Source organism: Ictidomys tridecemlineatus, chromosome 8 (assembly GCF_052094955.1).
Source record: "Ictidomys tridecemlineatus isolate mIctTri1 chromosome 8, mIctTri1.hap1, whole genome shotgun sequence".
Taxonomy (NCBI): domain Eukaryota; kingdom Metazoa; phylum Chordata; class Mammalia; order Rodentia; family Sciuridae; genus Ictidomys; species Ictidomys tridecemlineatus.
Window position 1 is genome coordinate 115,722,575 of NC_135484.1, and position 23,989 is coordinate 115,746,563.

The following is a 23,989-nucleotide window of genomic DNA, read 5'->3' on the forward strand; positions in this document are numbered from 1 at the left end:
ATCTTTTCTGGCCATCAGACATTTTCTAAATAGGACTCAACTGTAACTTAAAAAGCAAAATAACTTGAGAAATGGATTGTGTTTAAAGAAAACTGGAAACAAAAATCACAACAAATGCTTACGGGATCAAAAGGAAAACAGTCAACAGAATAGTTCATTGGACAAAGAGGGCTGGGGTGCTGGCAGATACCTCCTTTATCAGGGTCTCTGAAAGGTTAAAACACCACCTTTAAACTAAAAAGTTTGTGTTTTCTGAGTACAAGACACCTCAAGTAACAATATCACTTTTTCTACCTTTCACGGGGAAGAATAAGAGTCTCCAATTTTTAAAATTAAATATGTTCCCTTAAAGAAATATCATCTTTGCATTTTAAACTTTCTCTATAACTTAAAGGTTGTAAGTAAGACTCCTAACCAGACAGGGCAAAGCTGAAAGTCACAGAATAAACAAAAAACAAAAACAAAAAATGGATAGGAATAAACAATGTACTTTCTTAATCCTGTAAGTGCAAGCACTTAACAATGCCTTCCTTTTAAAAGTGAAATTAATGCTACAATCCAACACCAGCGAATGCTCAACTATGATTATTGGCAAAGTGATTAGCAAGACAGATATCTGCAGCTGCTTTTCCAGTCACAGTAAAGGAGAGCCTGATTGATATCTGCACACCGTGCTGCTTCTAGTCACCCTGGTAGAGACAAGTGCAATATACAGCCATGACAAAGGATGGGCCCTTTGCATGGAGGCACATAAGGCCTTGGTCTTACAAGAATTGTAAGGTTTGGAATTTCCCATGACAACAGAACAACAGGAAAAAGCTTTCTATTTCATTCTGCTTGGAGCATATTGCTCTATGCAGCTGTATTAAGAGCCCTCTCCTAAACGTTCTGCCTGTGAACAACACATGAGACTTTAAGTTGACATTAAACTTACACAGGAGACTGGGGCAGGTGGAATACAAGTTCAAGGCAGGCTGAGTGACCTAGTGAGACCCTGCTTAAAAAAAAAAAGGAGGCAGATACTGAGGATGTAGTTCAGTGGTAGAGCACTCCAGGCTCAATCCCTGGAAAGGAAAAAAAAAAAAAAACACAACCCTGCGTTGCACAAAGGTAACTTTCTGAATGTAAGTAGCACTTAGCAGCCATAGATCAGTACACTACTTCCCAATTACAAGAACCCAGAAGAGTTTGGGGGCCTCAGAATTATTAGAGTCCTTAATTTCATGTGCACATATATGATTTTTACAAGGGTTGGATACTCAAAATACATCTACTATCCTATTGAGTATACAAAATATTACACACCTGGTATGTTGTAAACGTATCTACAAGGATAACTAATGTTAACAGCAATTAATTGAATATTTCAAAATAGCTAATAGGCTTTTAAATGTTCCCAACTTTTTCAACATAAATTAATGATAAATGTCTGAGGTGATAAGATGTCCCATTACCCTGATCTATGTGTATTTAAGTCTCTTACCATACCTCCTAAATACATACAATTACTGTGTCAATTAAAAATAAATATATGAGGGGGGTGTGGTGACGCATGTCTATAATCTCAGCAGCTCAGGACACTAAGAAAGGAGGATGAGAATTCAAAGCCAGCCTCAGCAAAAGTGAGGCAATAAGTAATTGAGACTATCTTTAAATAAAATACAAAATAGGGCTGGGGATGTGGCTCAGTGGCCGAGTACCCTTGAGTTCAATCCCCACTACCAAAAATAAACAAATAAATAAAAATATGTTTTTAAAAAACTTATCTACAAGGATGTTTATCTCAGAGCTATTCTAAAGCAGAATTCTAAAAACAAACTCATGTCCCATGGCAGAGAAGGGGTTAAATAGATTACAAATTCACATCCACTATAGATACCACTCAAACACTTAAAAGGAGGCTGAGGAAGAAAAGAAAGTGAGAGGAAAATGTTCACAATATATTAAATGAAAGTTTGAGACAAAGTATGTCTCAAACAATATCACTGCCATTAAAAAAAATAGTTTGCACAGAAAAAGACCAAGTTCATATGCCAAAATCACCACAGTTGATTTCTTTAGATAATAAAATTATAAATGATTTTATCGTTTGCTTTGCACTTATGTGTCTTCCAATTTTCCTACAATAAAGGCAGAGCTCTATAATCCCTTCTTCCGCAATTCAGAAATCCAGAAACTCTTTTTATGAAAATGTATTTTTGTAAGTTAGCAGCAAACTTGTTTAGCTGCAAAACCTGACCTAACCTGATATGAAACTGCTTCAAATTTATCCCATTTAGTGTAAATATTTATAGGTTTTACAGTAGATATATAATTCCTCACGTTGCTGTAATCCCATTCAATATCACTCTCCAAACACCCAGAATTTTAGATTCCAAAACATCAAACACAGGATTATTTAACTGGATTTACTTTAGTAATTTTGGCATCGTTACTATTTTTAGGTCTTAAAAATGGGATTCCTCATATATGAAAAGGTAGAGAACCTCTGCAATCAATTATTATAAATTTTTAAGTGGTAACATCAATAAAAGATATGTCCTTAACAAACAGGATCATCATTCCGATTCATCAAAGATAGCTAGCATCTGCTCTCATCAGATGATCAGATGGTTCTGGCAGCAAAGGTCTGCCAAGCCCTAGGCAAGCACCAGGCATATATATGTGCCTTGCATATTTTAGTTTATTTGACGCTTCCTTAGAAGGTAATTACCATCCCAGACCCATTTTTCATATGAAGACACAGAGACTCAGAGAAATTTCGTAACCTGCCTAAGTCACAAGACAGAGTTGGGTCAGACCCTGACCCCGAGTGGCCATGTCATGCCCTCCTCAGTTCAGTGAGCCAGAAGGCAGTTCTGCTTCCTGAGTCACCTCCACCATTTTGAACAGCAGCAACAACATCCCCAGCAGATACAACTGACTGACTGGTTTTAATGCACTGACTGGTTTTAATGCAGAGACAACTGACTTGTTTTAAAACTCTTTCAATTTGTAAAAAAAAAAACAAACTTGATCTACAAATTACTGAGAAAGGATAAATATGAAGCCATACCATATAATTTCTAGTATTACCACCATTAACACTAACCACACCAAAGTTATCTGAAGATGTTCTATGAATGAAACATGTTGTACAATATAATTTTCTACACCACAGAAAATCTCCCAGTCATCTTTTGGAAATCAATGTGGGAAACATTTTCTGAAGACTCTCCAAAAAAATGACCAAGTTCCTACCCACAGAAGAGACTGCTTTTCCAAAAACAAACTCTGCACTGTCTACTTTTGGAGTTTCCTTGGTGTCTCTGGGCTACAAACCCCAGTAATTTACTTTCCTCACTGAAGACTAAAGCAGAAATAGCCTGGACTTCCTTTTTTCAAACCAAAATTCACAGCTGTTTGGGGTGAACAGACCAAGGCAGGAAAAAATCTTTTGAAGAGATTTTTCTGGCCAAGGATGTAACTTTCACTGGGACTATAACCTCTGTGTCAAGTGAACATGCTGCTGCTAACTGGATACAAATCAAATTCTTTGGACCACAAGATTGTTCCACTGTTTCCTGTCTTAAATTTTTGTAACCAATGCAGCAGAAACTGAACTTCAACGGAGAACTCAGGGAAAGGAAGAACACTGACTTACTGCATTTCTGTAAATTATCTTTTACTACAATAACTGCCCTACTTAGTTTAAGATTAGGCACTCTCCAGATTTTTTTGATATAAAGTAACCACCACAGAAGTCATTTCCAGGCATGCTACTTTGTTTTGTTTTTAACAAGGGAACCACATTCTTCTTTAGAGAAAGTAATAATGTTCAGTGATTCTAAAATAAAGGAATAGGGCTGCCATTCCAACAAAATTACACTTAAAAGATATTTTAAGAAGTTCTTGAAAAACTGTTCTTAATTAATTAAGGTAGTTCAGTGGAAGAGCCAGAAAATGTTAACTTTGGGGACTGTGTTTTGCTTTTTGTTGTTGTTGTTCTTGTGTTCTTTTGGAAGAGCAGGAACTTAGATCAGACAAATCTATGAGATCCTGTTTCCCTTTATACAGTCCTTACATGGTCAATGTTGCCCTCTTCCTTAGGATGTTAAGATCATTTTGCTCAAAATAGTTTTTTGTTCAAAAGAAATCTGTCACAGTAGGAGGGCAAAAGTAAAAGGGTCAGCATGAGAAAAAGGTACAAAGCCATTAAAAATCTCAAAGCTCCTGGGTGTGTGGTGCACACTTGTAATCCCAGCTAGTCAGGAGGATGAGGCTCGAGTAGCGTCAGTGACTTATTAAAACCCTGTCTCAAAATAAAAAATAAAAATGGATGGGGATGTAGCTCAGTGGTAAAGCACCTCTAGGTCATTCCCAGCACCAAGGGGAAGAAAAAAAAAAAAAAGCATCAACACAAAAATCTCTAAGCTACAGAACCAATCTAGGGGTAAATAAAGGACCAAGTCAGTAGAATGGTTATGCTAACCACTCTTTCAAAAACAAGTTTGAATTCCTTAAATAAACATTAGTAACTTTAAAAACAATCACTTGTCATATATTCTGTCATTTGAGGGAATCTGTTACTGTCCACAAAAAGGAGCCCATATTTTAAACCTTTCATTATTCATTCCTTTTTCAGAATCCTTTCATATCTCAGGAAATTCACATCTATTTTAGGATTTTTTTTTCTTTTTTCACAAGACTGCAGAGTAAGAATGAACTTATACCCACATTTATTGCAACTGTCTACAGATTTTAGATTTCTCCAGCAAGCCTCCTTTCTGCCCCATGTTTTATTCATTCTTCTTATGCTTAAGAAATTAAGGCTAACGCTGGGGCTGGGGCTCAATGGCAGAGCACTTGCCTAACCTGTGAGGTACTGGGTTCGATCCTTAGCGCCACCTATAAATGAACAAATAAAATAAAGGCATTCTGTCCATCTACAATTACAAAAAAGAAAAAAGAAAAAGAAATTAAGGTTATAGGGAACTGGAGTTATAGTTCTGTGGTAGAGTGCTTGCCTGCACATGTGAGGCACTGAGTTATATCCTTAACACCACATAAAAATAAATAAAATAAAGGTATCTACAACTTAAAAAAAAATTAAGGATAGAATTTTCCTAAACCATGACATAAGTCTGTACCACAATTACACACAATTACAACATTTGGTTTGGTTTCTCTACTTCTGAACCCTGAGGAATGTATTTCACCTTATCTTTCCACTCGCATACTTCAATACATGATTCAACCTAAGTTTCATGTTATTATATGATGAGTTTTATTTTAACATTTTCTTTTCTCAGATCTTTTGGCTTTTTAGTTGTTAGACTTCATTTTTAACCCAAATTGTACTGCATTCTCAGACCAAAATTGCTTTCCTAGAAATTAGTACTTTCACTATACCCTCAACATAGCAAACTCTTTATTACATGAGAATGTGAATGCCTGCTATGTGCCTGGGACAAGAAGTTTAATACAGAACCTGTCCCAAGCTACAGCCTGAAAGCATGTATCTATTAAACAGAAAGGAGTCAGGCTTACATAAAGTATAATCAATGCAATTCAGAACTTCTGCAGGAACTAGACATTTGGGGTAATTAAGCTTTCCAGAAAATATATTGCTAATACTTTTAAGTAACAAAAATTATGGTGGCACAGATCTGTAATCCCAGCTACTTGGGAGGCTGAGGTAGGAGGATCATCTGAGCTGAGAAATTCAAAACCATCCTAGGCAACACAGTGAGATCCCATCTCAAAAAAGATTAAGTGATGGCATGCCTATAATCCCAGCAACTTGGGAGGCTGAGGCAGGAAGATCACAAGTTCGAGGCCTGTTTCAGCAACTTAGTGAGAACCTGTCTTAGAATAAAAAACAAAAAAGGCTGAAAAACAGATCACCAAGCAGTGGTAAAGCACCTGGGTTCAATTCCCAGTACAAAAAAAAAAAACTAAAACTAAAACTAAGAAATAAATATTAAAAAAAAAAAGAAAAAAAGATTAAGTTAATAAAAAATTATATTTAATTCATTTTGGATAGAAAGCTAAAATATATTTATAAAATTTCCTCCTTTTATTAATGTTATATGGAACATAATCTTTATTTAATGGCTAAGTCATTATAAACAAACTATAGCACTAAGATATAGTACAATGATGTGAGGGCCTACTTAGGTGTATAGGGTTATAAACATCTATGACAATAACTTTGAAAGACTGAGGGGCTGAGAGCTGGGTTTCTTTTTTTGGTCAATCTCTCACACAGACATACCATACTACCATAACCTCAGTAAGATCACAGTGGGAGAGGGCCTAATTCTGAGAACAGCACCTACAATGTGCTAGGTCTACCATAAATTTTACAGGGCAGCTGGCAATCACTTGGCCAGGCGCAAAGTCAATGATGAATAAACATTGGTTTAACAAATGGCATTAGAATGTCTGCCTGAGCAGGTCCTCTCCCTTATTGCTTCTAATCTGCCATGGTGGGAAAAACAGATCACCAAACATGAAAGAACACTAGGTAAAATGTGCCTGGCACAGTAAGCTGCACATGGCAGGTGCAACATGGCAAAACTGTATGTGATAAGCCAAAGATGGCTACCAGTGAGAACTTGAATGTGCTAGAAATTGTGATAAGCCTGTTACAAATACTATTTCAGACATTACCTATAAGGCAGGTAATATTATCCCCATTTTACAGACATAGAAATTGAGGCTCAAAGTGGTTAACTTGTAGAAAGTCAGTACAGTAAACAAGTGAGGATCAGAAAAACAGGACAACTCTTTTTTTCCTAGTAGAAGTCATCTTGACTGACTTTCTGATTCTTAGGTATACTCTGAAAGGTGAGAATTTCTGACTACACTCAGAAAGTAGAAGCTCAGGAGATCTATGTTTATTAGGATCACCAGGAAGGACTTTAAGAAGACTTAAGCCCAAGCAGTATAGAAAAAAGAGATGGTACGGGGTAAAGTTGGGAGTTCATAACCCACTTGAATCAAACTGTGAAAGATGATGTATTAAGAACTGTGTAATGTTTTGAACGACCAACAATAAAAAAAAAAAAAAAGAGAGATGGGCTAAGAGAAGAAGGTATTTTGGAACTTAATTATAACCACAAAACCTTTGTGGAATAAAGGAAGGAGATGATAAACACATGAATAAACACACGTGTTTGAAACATCTATATCCACTGCAGCTGTAAGCTCCTCAAATAGTTGAACAAAGGTAGGTACAACAGCTGAGACAAAGGCCAGATGTGAAGCTAAAATTCCACAGTTCTCATTAAATAACCCAGGGTCCTTGTCAGAGAGGGGGGCGGGGGTTGGGAGCATAGAGGAATCACCTCTACTATTTCCAAACTTACAAAAAGAAAGACAAGCTGGGGCTGGGGTTGTGGCTCAGTGGTAGAGTGTTTGTCTAGCATGTGTGATGGACTAGGTTCGATTGTCTCAGCACCACATAAAAATAAATAAATACATAAATACATAAATAAAATCAAGGTCCATCAACAACTAAAAAGAAAAAAAATTTTAAAAAAAGAAAGACTGGCCTAGGGATTATTAAAATGCATGGTCTCATTTGCTCAGAAATCTTTCACGAAGTTTAACCAGAGTTTTCCTCTAATTAAAGACACACCTAATATAACCAGTGCCTGAAGATCCTCCTTACCCCTAGCAGTCACAGGAGCCGGGGGCTGGGAAACTCAGGCATCTATGGCCTCTACAACAGACACAGGGCAAGTCAGGAGTCAGCTCTCCAACTCTGGGGAGGGGAGACACACCCATAGCTTATGGCAGAGACTGGACAAACCATCAAGAGGACCAAAGTAAAAATACTGCGCTCATCAGGCTTCCTTGTCTTAACTACACAGTGGCTAAATCCTCAGCAAAAAATTCAACAGTATCTGAATGAGAGCATCAAGAATAACTCGACCTGTACTGAAGAGAGAGAAAGATGTTCACTAAGCTCTAGCAACTCTCCAAATGCAATATCACCAATTCCAGAGAGAAAGATCCCCCTCCAAACCTCCATGTCTTTCCCTTACCTCTCAGACATCAGAACTGCAGAGGGTCAAAGAATCTAGGTAGGATTCAAGACCCAGGACATACATTCAATATACATTAATGAGCACCCCTGGGTCATCAGGCATTAATCTAAGAACAGGAGTATTAATATAAGAAACACTTGTCACTCAGATAGAAGTATACCAGTCATTATTATTTACCTTTATCTGGCCCAAATACTCAAGAGTCCAAGTAAGAAGTTGTGCCCCATAAGCACCAAATAAATCTCCTTTCTCATATCTGATTCTGACCATGGTGTGCCCACTTGGAACCTTCCCACCACACTTGATCTTACAAACCCTCATATCTTCAAGGCCAGCTTAACTCCCCCTCCTCCAGAAGACCCTGATCTCCCCCACATTCCAAAGTGATGTCTCTGTTTTCCAAACTACCAAAATTATAGTAACACAACCAGATTATTCATAAATTGACTTCTCCAAATGATAACTTTTATTTATTCAACAAATCTTGAGTACCTACTATGAGCCAGCACTGTTCTAAGGGCTAGAGAAACAGCAGCAACAGTAGCATATTTTTATTCTCCAAAGGCAGCTCCTGGGGAGGGTTCTACTCTTGCCTTCAAAAACCTTCCTGTAAAGATCTGGGTTGGTACTCCGTGATTAATACCTAACGATTTATGAGAGCCTGGGGCTTTTTTGGTCCAAGCTCACACAAATCGAAGTTACATAAACTAATGGGGAACAAAAGCTACCAAAGCCATTTCTAAATGAACTTCCACTTCTTAAAAAACCCAGAAGAACAAGGAAGGAAAAGAAAACAGGCTATGAAAGCACTGCTGAACCAACATATTTTACTCACGCTGACAAAGCACCTCCAATCCCCCTTCCAAGCCACACAAAAGTGATCTTTTCCCCTCAAGCCTTGCAGTCCCAGATTCAAGTGTTTATTTCAACAGATCTCGGAAAGTTTAAAGCACTTCTCAGTTTCCTAAGCAAGACTTTCTGAATATTTCTTAATGGATAAGCCCCCTAATGAATCCTGCATATGCCGCTTAGACTAATCCAGTGAGGTTGACAACAAGGAACTACAATTTGAGCTTCAAGCACTAGAGGGGCTCAAAGATGAACACTTAGAATGGGGTAAACCCAGGGACGATTTTAACATAAAGAAAAGTCCAGTCTCGTAGAGCTCGGTCGAAGGTTCCAAGTTCCTAAGAGAAGGAAATCAACAGAATTTCCTCCGGGGAGCCGCAAGACTCTGCAAGGCGTGCGAGTATCTGCAGGAGGCGAGGGAGATTTGAGCTGTGTATGTTTGCTCTAAGGTGGCTTTTGTGAGAAACGACAGCTGGCACCTAGAGCGGCAAGGGTGAAGCCGGGCTGTGCCATGCGGCGGAGGCTGCCACCTGGGCACTCCCACCATTCTTCGCAGCGGGGTCGGCACGCGAAACCAGGAGAGCCAGGCTCCGCACGGACCCGCACCCGCGCCCCCTCGGGCTCCCGGCCCCGAGGGTCCTCGCCCCGGGACACGACGCAAGCCCACCCCGCCCGGGTCCCTGGAGCCACGACCTCTCTGGGACCCAAGAGACCTGCGGGGGAGAGGGTCTCCAGGCGTCGGCCCGGCGCGGCGCGTACCCACCTGAGCAGACTGGAGAGAGGGTGGCTGGAAGAGCCGAGGCCGCCGCCGCCCCCGCCGCCGCCGCCGCCCCCGGAGCCGCCGCCGCCGCCGCCCCCGAAGCCCGAGGAGAGCCGCTTCCCGGACAGCAGCTTCTCCACGGCCGGGAGGTGCCCGGTGCGGGCCGCCTCCAGCAGCTCCTGCTCCTTCCCCATCCCCAGGGCCGCCACCCCCTGGACCCCCTCCCCGGGGCAGCCGCCGAGCCTGCACGGGCTCCCAAACTTTCCGTCTCCGGGCAACGCACCCCCCAAACCGGCCGGGGACACCACCCCCCTCCCCCCCGCCTCTCCCCCCCTAGAGCGCGTCACTTCCGGGATCTGGCGTCACGCGTCACCGCGCCCCCGCGGAGCCCCGCCCCCTTGCCCACCTAGCTGGGCGGGGCTCCGCGGCCCGCGCAGGTGGACCTGGCTGTTCTGCGACCCGCCTGGCAGAACGAAGTGTCAACGCCACGCGTGGGCACCACTGAGCAGGTGGAAGAGAACAAACGGGGCCCACCTGTACGCGCCTCCAGAAACGCGCTCCTTTCCCCAAAGGTTTCAGGAGCTCACGGGACTGGAAATACGGTAATTCGTCCAGGCAGTACAGAAACAAAGAGAGAAATATGGTAACGCGCACCCACATTTCCTAGCCCATTCAGCACACTACATTAAGTATGTTGTAGATGCGGAGACCTAATGATACACAGGTGAATAAAACGCCCAACTCGTATCTCAATGTTGGAAGACAGGAAATTGTTAAAATAAAAAATATCATTGCCACTCCATGAAAAGATTCATTTAAGTGAAACTTGTAAAAGAGAGACCTCCCTCTTTGTAGGCTTTCTTCCTAGTTTTGAAGAAATTAACCAAACTAATTTTTAAAAGAAAAAGTCAGGTTTGTGAAACCGCACTCGATCTTAAGTTTGGTTACTACTGCTGAGCTGGAGAAAAAAATAAAAAGAAAGTGGTTCAGTAGAAATTGTCTGTCGATCCACGATACTAGCAATGTTCCTGACTCGAAGTAAGCGATCAATAGTTGTGGAGTGAATAAGTGAATTAGATTAAATCTGCTTCGGCTCTCCCAGTCCCTCTCCCATCTCCACTCCCGCTTAAGTGGTTGCGAAACAGAAAGGAAATGCTAACCATTCAATTGTAAATACAGGCCTGCGGCCACAGTCTAATTGGAAGGTACAAGCCTGAATCCCTGCTTAAAAGTTTGCCAGCCAAAGGTAGCTGCAATCCCCGACACCAACATGCAACGGAACTGAGTTTTAACCCCGTCCCCTAACTTTACTCTGAGGGAGAGAGGCTAAGGAAGGGGTTAACATTATATTATTAGAAATGCGGAAAGGAAAAAAAATGAGTCTTTCAGTGAACAAAACTGCTCTCCCTCACAAATGCTGGTTTTCTAGAAAGGAGAATGCACACTTCCTATTTTTCTTCTTCCCACTACCACAAAGCCAAAGCTCTTCAAGTCACTTAGCGCGCTTCAAAATGACCCCTCCGAGGAGCTGTAGAGGTGATGTCATCGCAGCGCGACAGCAGGAAGTAAGCTCCTGACCTACTGTGCAGCGCCGCACCTGACAGCTCTGAGATCTCTGCTCCAATCGCGGCGGCGATGGACAATGCCCGAGAGTCGCCGGCGGACAAAGGTGGAGAGACAGGGGAGTCAGATGAGACGACCGTTCCTCCCGGTGTCCCCGGGACTACCGACAACGACGGAATCCCAGAGGAAACGGATGGAGATGGAGATGCGGACTTGAAAGAAGCCGCAGCCGAAGAAGGCGAGGTAGGAACTTGTGTTGAAGCTGGAGAAGTAATCCGAGATTATGTTACTGTATAGAAACAAAGAGAGAAATATGGTAACGCGCACCCACATTTCCTAGTCCATTCAGCTTGCCCTGCTTCCTGGGTTAGTCCCTGCCAAACTAGAAGAACTCAAAACTCACCACGACTCTTAAGTCGGCGATCTCGAGGTGGGTAGGAGGGGACGACCGAAGTCTAGTGCTGCTGCGAGGCCAAGCACTGGATTTGTATTTTTGATCATTGCCTTTAAAGCTACTTGTAAGGGAATTCAAATAGCCTCGTGGTTTTCCTAGAATCAGATATCACACTAAGATTTGGTGCAAGAACTAGAACTCAAGATTCAGAGCATTCCTTCCACCACAATATGGTCCCTCTTGGATGTTGTTTAAGCAGTTTTTGTCTTTAAAGGTGGCAGAGTCGCTCAGATCCATTAAAGGGAGTTTTTCGGATTTTGGTTTTAGTTTTTTTGTTTTGTTTTGTTTTTGTTCTGGGGGTTGAACACAGGGGTACTTAACCACTGATCCCCACCCTCCGTCCCCAGCCTTTTTTTTGAAACGGAGTCTTAACTAAGTTGCTGAGAGTGCCCTCTTGCATTCGTCCTACCTCAAACTCTCCAGGCTGTTGGCTTACAGGCCTCTGTCCACCCCACCTGGAAAAAGGGAGGTTTTTAAAGAGTTAATGGTTAAATCATGTTCTTACCCTTTTGGACATTTAACTGTTATCAGTGACATGGATACTAATGTCCAGGGCTAGCAACAGCAGAAAAACCCCAGAGTAATCAGTTGTGCCACCCAGAAGCTCAGCAATATTGCCTAGCTAAGCATCAGTCAGAAGATCAGAATCTCAGCATTCTCTGAGTTCCATTTCTGGAGGTAGAATCTCTGAGTCTTAGAATTAGGAAGGACTTAAGAAATCAGGAAGTTAGTATTAAATTAGATAGACTTTCAGAAATAGACTTTCAGAACATAAAGTTACAACAAATATATAAAGTAAGAACTTATAGAAAAAGAGAAAAATGGGCCAAAACTACGTGAACAAGGAAGCTTTAAACAGGTCTCAAGGACAGAAAGATTTTGATTAATTGGCTTAGTTGGCTAATAGAGTCCACTATATATAGAAACCCACGCCCAAAAGATATGAAATTGTAATGCTTCTAAATATAACACCACCACCCCTATTTTGAGACAGGGTCTCACTAAGTTGTCCAGGCTGACCTCAAACTTGGAATCCTCCTGCCTCATCATCCTTCTGAGCAGCTGGGATTTATAGGTATGCACTACTGTGCCAGGCCTTAGAAAACAAATTCCTAAAAGTAGAAATCATAACAGGTCACATCCTATTAATATATTGCAAAAAGCCTGAAATTAACAGTGAAAAACTTTCTCCTTCAAAAAAGAAAACACTAACCCCCAAACATTGTTAAGCCATTTTTAAAATAGCCCTTAGGTTAAAGAAATAAACAGAGGGGCTGGAGATGTGGCTCAAGCGGTAGCGTGCTCGCCTGGAATGCGTGCGGCCCGGGTTCGATCCTCAGCACCACATACCAACAAAGATGTTGTGTCCACCGAGAACTAAAAAATAAAATATTAAAAAATTCTCTCTCTCCTCTCTCACTCTCTCTTTAAAAAAAAAAAAGAAAGAAATAAACAGAACACTACACTATATTCTATGGGATTTAACCAAAACCTTCTTTAGAAAAAATTCATAGCCTTACATATTTTAAAAATAAGCACCCAATTCATAAAACCAGAAGCATACAAAATAAACCAGAAGAGTATAGGAAGAAATTAACAAGGATAAAAATAGATTCTAATGAATTCTCACTTAAACAAACATAGGAAGCCAGGTACACAGGCACATGTCTGTAGTTCCAGTAGCTCAGGAGGCTGAGGATCAGGAGTTCAAAACTTCAGCAACTTGGAAAGGCCCTAAGAACTCAGTTGAATAAAATATTTTAAAAGGGTTGGAGATGTGCTTCAGTGGTAAAGTACCCCTGGGTTCAATACTTGGTACCAAAACAACAACAACAAAAAAAAAAAAATAGGAGCTGAGGGTGTATAGCTCAGGGATACAGAACAAGTCCAAAGCCCTGGGTTTGATCTCTAGTACCACCAAAAGGAAAAGAATATTTAATTTTTGAGTTTAAGCCAAGTAAATGTGAAAAATCCAAGAAAACATGAATAATTTTTTAGGAAAATATAAACAGTCAAAATTGAGGCACAGAGTTAAAAAAAATCTTGTATAAATCAGTAATTAGAAAGAAATTGAAGATCACCAAAGATATGCAGACTTGCTGGGTTCAATGATGCACGCCTATAATGCCAGCAACAGGAGGCTGAGGCAGGAGGATTGCAAGTTCAAGGCCAGCCTTAGCAACTTAATAAGGCCCTAAGCAACTTAGCAAGACTCTGTCTCAAAATAAAAAATAAAAAGGGGTATAGATATAGCTCAGCGGTAAAGTGCCCCTGGGTTCAATCCCTAGTACCAAAAATAGATTCAGACTTCATGCCCACCTATCTCCCATATTCTTTTGTGAGTTTAGATCTGAGTTCCTCTTTAAGGGAGACAAATCTTATTGAAGAGTTTTGTGGTATACTTAAAATTCCATATTAAGTTGGAGGGGACAAAATTTAGATTTGATTTTGTTCTTATTAAGCCAATTTATTAAACATCAAGCATGATGTTAAGTGGTTATGGGGGAGATATATGCATAATAACAGACAAAACTATCTTTAAAATATTTTTGTTCTATGATGAATGGGTGATAGAAGTCAGGAAAGAAATTTAAAAATTTTTAGACTCAGCCAGGTACAGTGGCATTCGCCTGTAATCCCAGCAGCTTGGGAGACTGAGGCAGGAGGATTGTGAGTTGAAAGCCAGCCTCAGCAAAAGTGAGGTGCTAAGCAAGTGGGTGAACCCTGTCTCTAAATAAAATACAAAATACAGGCTTGGTGGCAGAGCCCTTGCCTAGCACATGTGAGACACTGGGTTTGATTCTTAGCACCACATAAAAATAAACAAAATAAAGGCATGCTGTCCATCTACAACTACAATAAAATAAAACAAAACAAAATAAAATACAAAATAGGGCTGTGGAGGTGGCTCAGTGGTGGAGTGCCCCTGAGTTCAATCCCTGGTACAAAAAAAAAAAAAAAAATTCTTAGACACAAATGAGAATAGTGATACAATATGCCAGAACCTTTGAGATGCTATGAAGGCAGTTCTAAGAGGAAAGTTGATAGATATGCGTTCCTACACTAAAAAATCAGAAAGATCCCAAATCAACAACCTAATGATACATCTCAAAGCTCTTGAAAAAGAAAAATAAACCAATTCCCAAACCAGTATAAGAAAAGAAATAATTGAGAGCCAAAATCAACGAACCAAGATCAATGAGCAATATAAAGGATCAATGAAGAGTTGGTTCTTTGAAAAGATAAGCAAGATTGATAAGCTGTTAGCCAAGCTAACCAAAAGAAGAAGAAGATTCAAATTAATAAAATTACAGATGAAAATGGAGATATCACCACAGATCATAGAAATCCAGCAAATCATTAGGGACTATCTTGAAAATATTTTCCAAAATTGGAAAACCTAGAAGAAATGGATACATTTCTAGACAAATATGATCTGCCAAAATTGAATCAAGAGGACATAGAACACCTAAGTAGACCAATAATTTGTAATGAGAAGGAGCAATAAAATTCTTCCAACAAAGAAAAACACAGGACAAGATGGATTCTCAGCTGAATTGTATCAGGCCTTTAAACAATACCTAATGCCAATGCTTCTCAAATTTTTCCATAAAATAGAAAGGGATGAAACACTTCCAAATATATTCTGTGAAGCCAGTATAACACTTATACCAAAACCATATAAGGCACATCAAGGAAAGAAAACTACAGACCAATATCTCTGATGACCTTAATAGTTAATAAAATATTAGCAAATTGCATTCAACAACATATTAAGAAGATTGTACATCATGACTAAGTTGGTTTTATTCCAGATGCAAAGATGGTTTAACATATACAAATCAATAAATGTAATTCATCACATAAATAGAATTAAAGACAAAAATCCTGTATTCATCTTGATAGATACAGAGATGTCCTTTGACAAAATTCAGCACTCATTTCATGATAAAGCATTAAAAAAAAATAATGAATAGAAGGAACCTACCTCAACATTATAAAGGCTATATGTGAAAAGCCCAAAACCAATCTTATAATAAATGGGAAAAAGCTAAAAAAGCATTTCCTTTAAAATCTAGAACAAGTCAAGAATGTCTGCTCTCACCACTCCTATTTAATATAGTGCTAGAAATTCTAACCAGCGCAATTAGGCAAGAGAAGGAAATAAAAGGAATAAAAATAGGAAAGGAAGTAGTCAAATTGTCACTGTTTGCAAACGATATGATCCTATACTTAGTCCAGAAAAAATCCATCTAAAGACTGTTAGAGCTAATAAACAAATAATTAGTTTTCTCAGCACCAATTGTTAAAAAGGCTGTTTTCTCTAATGTATGTTTTGACACCTTTGTTGAGGATCAGATGACTATAGATGTGTAGGTTTGTCTCTGTGTCTTGTATTCTGTACCACTGGTCTACATGTTACAAAATAAACATACAAATATCCATAGCTTTCCTATATGCCAACAATGAATTTTCTGAGAAAGAAATTAGGAAACAATTCCATTTACAACAGCTTAAAAAAAAAAAACCTGGGAATAAATCTAACCAATGAAGTGAAAGACCTCCACAATGAAAACTATAGAACATTGAAGAAAGAAATTGAAGCCCTCAGAAGGTAGAAAGACTTCCCATGTTCATAAATAGGCAGAATTAATATTGTTTAAATGACTGTACTACCAAAAGCAATATGCAGATTCGATATGCAGATTCAGTGCAATTTTCCTCGATATACCAATGACTTCTTCACAGAACTAGAAAAAAACACTCCTGATTTCATTTGTAAGAACACAAAAGACCAAGAATAGCTAAAGGATTCTTTGTCAAAAAAGCAATGCTGGGGGCTAGAGCTGTGGCTCAGTGGTAGAGCACTTGCCTAGCATGTGTGAGGCACTGGGTTCGATTCTCAGCACCACATATAAATAAATGAATAAAATAAAGGTCCATCAACATCTAAAAAGAAAAATTTAAAAATAAATAAATGAATAAAGCAATGCTGGAAGCATCACTATACCTGATTTCAAATTATACTACAGAGCTATGGTAACAAAATTGTATGGTATTAGATAAAAAAACAGACATATAGACCAGTGGTACAGAATAAAAGACATAGAGACAAACTCACACAGATGCAGACATCTGATTCTTGATTAAAGTGCCAGAAACATACACTGGAAAAAAGACAGCCTTTTAAAGAAATGGTGCTAGGAAAACTTACTATCCATATGAGGAAGAATGAAACTAGACTCTTATCTCTCACTCTGCCCAAAAATCAACTCAAAATGGATCAAAGACCTAGGGATTAGACCAGAAACTATGCAATTCCGAGAAGAAAATGTAAGATCAATTCTACAGTACATAGGGACAGACAGTGACTTTCTCAACAGGACCCCTAAAGCTCAGGAAATAATGCCAAGAGTTAATACATGGGATGGGATAAAATTTAAAAGCTTCTATGCAGCAAGGAAACAATTAGGAATGTGAAGAGAGAATCTACAGAATGGGGGAAAAAAATCTTTCCTAGCTACTGTTCTGACAGAGGATTAATAATATAGAGAGCTCAAAAAACTTTACACCACACACAAAAAAAATAAACCATTTAATAATGGGCAAATGAATTAAACACTTCTCAAAGGAAGAAATACAAATGGACAACAAATGCATGAAAAATGTTCAGCATCATTAGCAATTAGGGAAATGCAATCAAAACTACACTGAGATTTCATCTCACATCAGGCAGAATGGCAGTCATCAAAAATACAAATAATAATAAATACAGGAAAGGATGTGGAGAAAAAGGTGTACTTTTACACAGTTGGTTAGACTATAAATTAGAACAACCACTATGGAAATCAGTATGGAGATTCCAAAAAGACTAGGCGTGGAACCACCATGTGACCCAGATACACCATTCCGTGGTATTTATCCTAAAGAATTTAAAGTCAGCACACTGTGGATACATGCATACCTGGGTTTATAGCAGCCCAATCCACAGTAGCCAAACTATGGAATCAGCTTAGGTGTTCTTCAATAAATGAACAGATAAAGAAAATGTGATGTATATCTACACAGTGGAGTTTTATTCAGCCATTAATAAAAATGAAATTATGTCATTTATAGGGAAATTCATGGAACTAGAGAGCCATATGTTAAGCAAAATAAGCCAACTCAGAAAGTCTAGGGTCGAATGTTTTCTCTCATATGTGGAAGCTACAGAGGGAAAAGGAAAACAAAGTGGGGAGGGTGGGGATCTCATGAAAATCAAAGGGGGATCAGTAGAGGAAGTTTGGGGTGGAAGGCAGGAGGGAAGAAAAGAAGTGCTAGAGAGTGATATCGGCCAAATTGTATTGTGATATTGTGTGTATGTAACAAATCCCATGATTATGTATAACGATAATGTACCAATAAAAAGGGGGGAAAGAAAAAATTTTTGTTCTAGTAAGGGGAAATATATTTGCATGATATGGGACTGAAGAATAGGAAGAAAAGAACACTATGTGGAGGAGAATCTCATTGAAAGTTCCAAATTGAAAGAAACATTGTTTTGATGACAAGAGACCCTTTTTTTTTTTTTTTACTATTTTTTTCCATGTGGAATCATTAGCAGTAAGGAGATATGTAGCTCTAGAGACAAAATTGCTAGCTGGATGGGGAGGACTTTGATGACATCCCCTTAAAAGAACAAGGTCAGAAGAGGGGGCCCAGGAGAGAGTGGTTGTTTTGATCTTTGACATTTCATAAACAGGTACTGAGCTATGATCATAGCTAAACTGGAAAACTGGATTATTTAGCTAGTTTTCTTTCACAGCTGGTCTATAATCTTTCTTTAGGAAATATATTGTATTTTACTCCTGATGGTACAGTCAGTGCCTAGAACCAAAAAAACTACTCAATAAATGGATTTGTTGTTGTAATGTGTTTTAACCTTGCCCAAGCCTGCAAAGTAGGCCAAATATATAATAGGGTTTCTCTTGTCTTCCCAGCTGAAGAGTCAGGATATTTCAGATTTAACAGCAGTTGAAAGGGAAGACTCATCATTACTTACTCCTACAGCCAAAAAATTGAAAATAGATACCAAAGAAAAGAAAGAGAAGAAGCAGAAAGTGGATGAAGATGAGATTCAAAAGATGCAGTAAGTCCCTTTCCAACCATTTCCATTTTGAGGCTCTAACATGACCACACAAATTTAATAATTTTTTGGCCTTTAAAAATGTTTTTTTCCTTTTTTAGATTTTTAAAAAGGCAATTAATGTATTATAGAAAATATAAATAAAATGAAAAAATATTTTCTTACCACCATGAGATACATACTGCTAATATTATGATATTTCATATATATATTCCATAAATAAAATTAAATAATTTATTTTTCAAACACAAATACTATGATGGGTTTTTTTAATTTACTTATATATTTTTTAGTTGTAGATGGACACAAACTTTATTTTATTTGTTTTTATTTTTATGTGGTCCCGGGGATCAAATCCAGTACCTCATTCATGCTAGAAAGCTCTCTCCCACTGAGCCATAAACCCCGGCCCCTATGATGTTTTTGACATTATAAATGGTGAATGTTTTTCATGTCAGTAATTAAAACATGTAGCTTATAATTTTCTTCAAAAAAACTATTATAGCTGAGTGCTGTAGCTCATGCCTATAATCCCAGTGTCTTGGAAGGCTGAGGCAGGAGGATCTGAGTTAAAAGCCAGCCTCAGCAATTTAGCAAGGCCCTAAGCAACTCAGCAAGACACTATCTCTAAATAAAATATAAAAAAAATGTTGGGGATGTGGCTCAGTGACTAACTACCTCTGGGATCAATTCCTGGTACCAAAAAAAAAGAACTATTATAGCCAGGCATGGTGGTATGTGCCTATAATCTCAGCCACTCTGGAAGCTGAAGGTTGCAAGTTTGAGGCCAGCCTCAGCAACTTAGCAGGACCCTAAGCAATTTAGTGGAATCTTATCTCAAAAAATAAAATGGGCTGAGGATGTAGCTCAGTGGTAAAGCTCCCCTGACTTTAATCCCTAGTATAAAAAAAAATCTATCATTTCTGACTGAAATAGTATGAGCTCATTGTAAATAAATCAGAAAATACAAAAACAGAAAAAAGTGCCCATAAGCCTACCACCCAGGGTTTATTCTAAGCATACACACACACAATCTTGGGTTTAATATTTGTGTATATATGTTTCAGATATTTTTTGCATTTGACTGGTAGAGCTCAATATTTTTATGTCAGTAATTATGCCCATAAATCTTTTTTTTTTTTTTTTTTACATACTAGGGATTGAACATGGGAAAACTCTACCACTGAGCTATGCTTTTTTAGTTTTTTATTTTGAGGCAAGTTCTCACTAAATTGCCCAGACTGGTCTCAAATTTGCAATCCTCCTGCCTCAGCCTCTCGAGTAGCTGGGATTACAGGCATGCACCATCACACCTATCGTGTGTTATCATTTTTAATAGTTGAATTCTATTCCATTGTGTGGATGAATCATAATTTAACCAATCCTTGTAATCATTTTGTTTGGGTTATTTTTTTTTTCCTTTTGACAACACTGTGATGTATCCTTGGACACACTGTTGCATATTTTTCTATTACTCTCTAAGATAAACTCCTAAAAGTATAATTAATAGTTCAAACATATGAAAATTTTTCAGTCTTTCCATACATATTTTCAAATTTTTAAAAAATGTTTTCTTGCTGGGCGCAGTGGCACACGCCTATAATCTCAGCAGTTCAGGAGGCTGAGAGAGGAGAATCATGAGTTCAAAGCCAGCCTCAGCAAAAGTGAGGCACTAAACAACTCAGTGAGACCCTATCTTTAAATAAAATACAAAATAGAGCCTGGGATGTGGCTTAGTGGTTGAGTCCCCCTGAGTTCAATCCCTGGTACTCACCCTCCAAAAAAAAAAAAAAAATGTTTTCTTGCCAGGAGCAATGGCAGAGGCCTATAATCTCAGCAATTTGGGAAGCTGAGACAGGAGAATCCAGAGTTCAAAGCCAAACTCAGCAATTTAGCAAAGCCCTAAGCAATTTGGTGAGACCCCGTCTCAAAATAAAAATTAAAAAATGGGGTGAGGAGCTGGGGATGTGGCTCAGTGGTTAAGTGACCCTGGGTTCAATTCTCAGTACCAATAATAATAGTAATAATAAATTTAAAAAATAAAAAAAAGTTTTATCATTTTTAATTTCCTTAGTTAATATTGAAGGATATTTTTTTCTCCATATTATTAGCCTATGATATTTTTGTAAACTTCCTGTTCATTTCCTAAAATTTATTTGGCCATTTATGTATTAAGAGTATTAATTGCTTTCTAATATTTTGTAAATATTTTTCTCCTAAACTGGGTATGGCAGTATGTGCCTATAATCCCAGCTGCACTGGAGGCTAAGTCAGGAGGATTGCAAGTTTGAGACCAGCCTAGACAACTGAGCAAGGCTGTCTCAAAAATAAATATGAAGGGAAAATAAATAAATAATTTTTAAAGGATTTAAATTTAAAAAATGAATAAATAAATAAGAAGGGGTTGCGATATAGCTCAGTGGTAAAGGGTCCCCTGAGTTCAGTCCCCAGTATTAAAAAAAAAAAAATTATTGTAAATCAGTTAGTATTGAAAATACTGGTTTGAATATGAGTTTATACATTAAATATTTACCATCAATGTGAAATGCTGTAAAGTGGAATTAGAGTCTAAAGCTGAAATCACCATATATCTAGTATGAGACAGTGATCCTACATCATTAAGTTTAAAACGAGATTGTTTCACACTTTGTCAAGTTCCTTAGTAATAGAAATGTTTTAATTCTGTTTTTTATAAGTACGAAAACTAATGCCATTGACTCCTTGAGAATTTATTTCTTCATGTCCAAAACTTGTTTTTTGTTCCTAGATTTTCTTAGTGGTGCTTTATAGTTGTGCATCATGATGGGATTTGTTATTCACATATTCATACATGTACACAATGTAAAAATATAATTGGGCCAATATCACTCCCCAGCACTTTCCCCTACCTCCCACCTCTGGTCCTTTTCCTTACTGACCTTCCTATGATTTTTATGAGATTCCCTCCTCCCACCCCAATCTTTCTTTTTCTTTTCCCTCTGTAGCTTCCACATAGGAGAAAAAACATAAAACCCTTGACTTTTTGAGTTTGGCTTATTTTGTTTAACATAATGGAGAGATTCGTTTTTATTGATTTAATATCTTCAGCATTCATTCTTAGTAGCCAATTTAATTACTTGAATCTTTGTCTAGAATCCTGGTTTCTTCCTTTTCTGAGGAGCAGCTGAACCGATATGAAATGTATCGCAGGTCAGCTTTCCCTAAGGCGGCCATTAAAAGGGTAAGGATGAACCACCACTCTTCATCTCCACACGTCAAAACGAAACCAGGCTCAATAGCTATGACCCTCAGCATTTTGAAGCAACATATTAAGCAAACTGGTGGATTAATTAGGCAGGAAATTAAAAATAACATACCCTTCAATTATGTAATCAGTTCCAGTTTTGTAAGCCAGGGAGCATAGAGAGCATAACATACATGAATCTTTGTCTCAATTTTAGCATGCCACCTTTAGTAAACACTTTTTCAGTACAGAGCTGTTTTTTATTGGTACTGTATTTCAAAGCCAGTCCTTGACTATCTTAATTAGTCTTTGTCCTTTTTTTAAGCTGATCCAGTCCATCACTGGCACCTCTGTGTCCCAGAATGTTGTTATTGCTATGTCTGGTATTTCCAAGGTTTTCGTCGGGGAGGTGGTTGAAGAAGGTGAGTAGTGTTGGTTACATGTACAGGACTGTACCTGTGTTAGTCTTATTTTCAAGAACATTTACACTGAGGAACTTACCAAAGTACCTGTGGGAGTAAATTTGCATTGGAAGTTCACTACACTGGAAGCCTTATATTCAGTAGAGCTTGACCACTCTTTCTTAAAAGTTTAAATACTAGGGGTCAAGGAATCATCTAGGAAACCCCTCTCCCTGATTCCTGTTCTTAACCCAGGTGACAGAAGCAGATGTTGTATTATTCACATGCAGACCTCGTTTCTGCTGCCAAAAATATACAAAAAGAGCAGTCACCAGAACTGAGCAGTGTAGCGTGGCAAGTTATCCCTGATTTTGTCACCCCTGGGAACTGCTCTTTTCTATCAAGCTAAAAACCTGGCTACTTCCCATTGCTCATCTCTAGCTCATGACATCTTTCTTTAAGCAGGAGATGTTTTAAACGGTTGCCAATGATAAAGCTCAGTATGGGACATTATACTAAAGGAACATGATACACTTGGTCACATTCTCATCAGAATGGAAAATGTTAGTAAGCCTAAGAAGGGTTACCAGGAATTAAAGATTCTGGAGGATTATATGGTGAATGAGTAAGTTCTCGTGTGATAATGAAGCTTTCCCCTTTCCCTTTTTAGCGCTGGATGTGTGTGAGAAGTGGGGAGAAATGCCACCACTACAACCCAAACACATGAGGGAGGCAGTTCGGAGGTTAAAGTCAAAGGGGCAAATCCCCAACTCGAAGCACAAAAAAATTATCTTCTTCTAGACCAAAGCCTGGAAAAGCCAATTATGGAGACAGGAGTACTGGTTCCAGACTTCCTGTTATGTGAGACTTTCAGCCCTGGTGCTTTGGTATCTGTCCTCCAAGGAATCCATGATGATTTTAATGTCTTTCTCCCATCTTGTTTCTGTCACACCTAGAAGGCATGTGGCCTGCTTCATACTTGCCTTGACTAAATTTTGGAACCTCTTACAGCATTTTGAGGTATTTAACTGTCTCTTGGCTAGTTGGAAGAGAAGTGTATGAGCCTTCTGCATCTTCTGGAAAGGGGAGCTGCTTTCAGAGAGAGAAAACCTTTCCAAGAGAACTTTGATGGTTTCACATTGAAGCCTAAATTTGCCGAGACTTGGCTTATGTCTGGTTTTAAGTAGATGAAACAACCGAAACTTTTGACTTACAATTCTCTACTGTGAAGGACACAGTGATAACAGGAGTAGTGGAATAATTTGTGCTTGTTAATATTTAAGATTCTCCTGTGGATTTTGGTGAGTGATCATTAAATTTTTTCAACTTGCTGTGTGTGTATTCATTTTGTATCAAGCTGATTGGAATGGGAATAAATTCATCACTTTTTTTTTTTTTTGGTGTCCAAATAAAACTGGTCTTGACTTTTTTGTGAAAATTTGTGAGCCCTTTCCATTTTCTATTAGAACCAGTAGAATTTTTAAATCATGCAAGAATACTTCAAACACTGTTAAAAAAAAAACATGTAAGAAAGCCCATGTGAATCAGACCCCTATAAACAGGTATGCCACAAACAA

General features: G+C 38.6%; 3 protein-coding genes across 17 annotated transcripts in view; 1 reads left to right on the forward strand and 2 right to left on the reverse strand.

The window, feature by feature from the left end:
* Positions 1–9,931, reverse strand: part of Anks1a (ankyrin repeat and sterile alpha motif domain containing 1A) — a 178,642-nt gene extending 168,711 nt beyond the window's left edge. For 4 of the 13 annotated variants that reach the window (XM_078020166.1, XM_078020157.1, XM_078020158.1 and 1 more), the window contains exon 1: positions 9,649–9,930. In XM_078020166.1, the coding sequence (XP_077876292.1) occupies positions 9,649–9,839 (191 nt within the window). In that variant the 5' untranslated portion in view covers positions 9,840–9,930. Of the gene's footprint in view, positions 1–9,648 lie in introns of all 13 variants that reach the window. The other 9 variants (XR_013425240.1, XM_078020159.1, XM_078020161.1 and 6 more) reach the window with 3 other exon arrangements.
* An 863-nt stretch (positions 9,932–10,794) lies between these two features.
* The window catches only part of Bltp3a (bridge-like lipid transfer protein family member 3A), an 86,138-nt gene continuing 72,943 nt past the window's right edge, over positions 10,795–23,989 (reverse strand). Inside the window, exons 21-22 of one of the 3 annotated variants that reach the window (XR_013425239.1) lie at positions 11,612–12,117; positions 10,795–11,497 (exon numbers count right to left, since the gene is read on the reverse strand). Coding sequence is in view for 2 of the 3 variants with exons in the window: in XM_078020153.1 (XP_077876279.1) it covers positions 12,073–12,117 (45 nt within the window). In the remaining variant the exon portion in view is untranslated. Of the gene's footprint in view, positions 12,118–23,989 lie in introns of all 3 variants that reach the window. The other 2 variants (XM_078020153.1, XM_078020154.1) reach the window with 2 other exon arrangements.
* Taf11 (TATA-box binding protein associated factor 11) lies at positions 11,281–23,743 on the forward strand. The gene is made up of 5 exons (XM_021722008.3): positions 11,281–11,451; positions 18,643–18,791; positions 21,921–22,008; positions 22,337–22,433; positions 23,083–23,743. The coding sequence occupies exons 1-5, from the start codon at positions 11,281–11,283 to the stop codon at positions 23,211–23,213; spliced, it is 636 nt and encodes a 211-aa protein (XP_021577683.1). The 3' UTR covers positions 23,214–23,743.

Excerpts from the sequence above, each read along its gene's own strand:
- Taf11 (XM_021722008.3), top strand. The coding sequence starts at position 11,281 with ATGGACAATGCCCGAGAGTCGCCGGCGGACAAAGGTGGAGAGACAGGG. Across the intron at positions 11,452-18,642 it reads CCGCAGCCGAAGAAGGCGAG|CTGAAGAGTCAGGATATTTC; the intron begins GTAGGAACTTGT and ends TTGTCTTCCCAG. Across the intron at positions 18,792-21,920 it reads GATGAGATTCAAAAGATGCA|AATCCTGGTTTCTTCCTTTT; the intron begins GTAAGTCCCTTT and ends ATCTTTGTCTAG.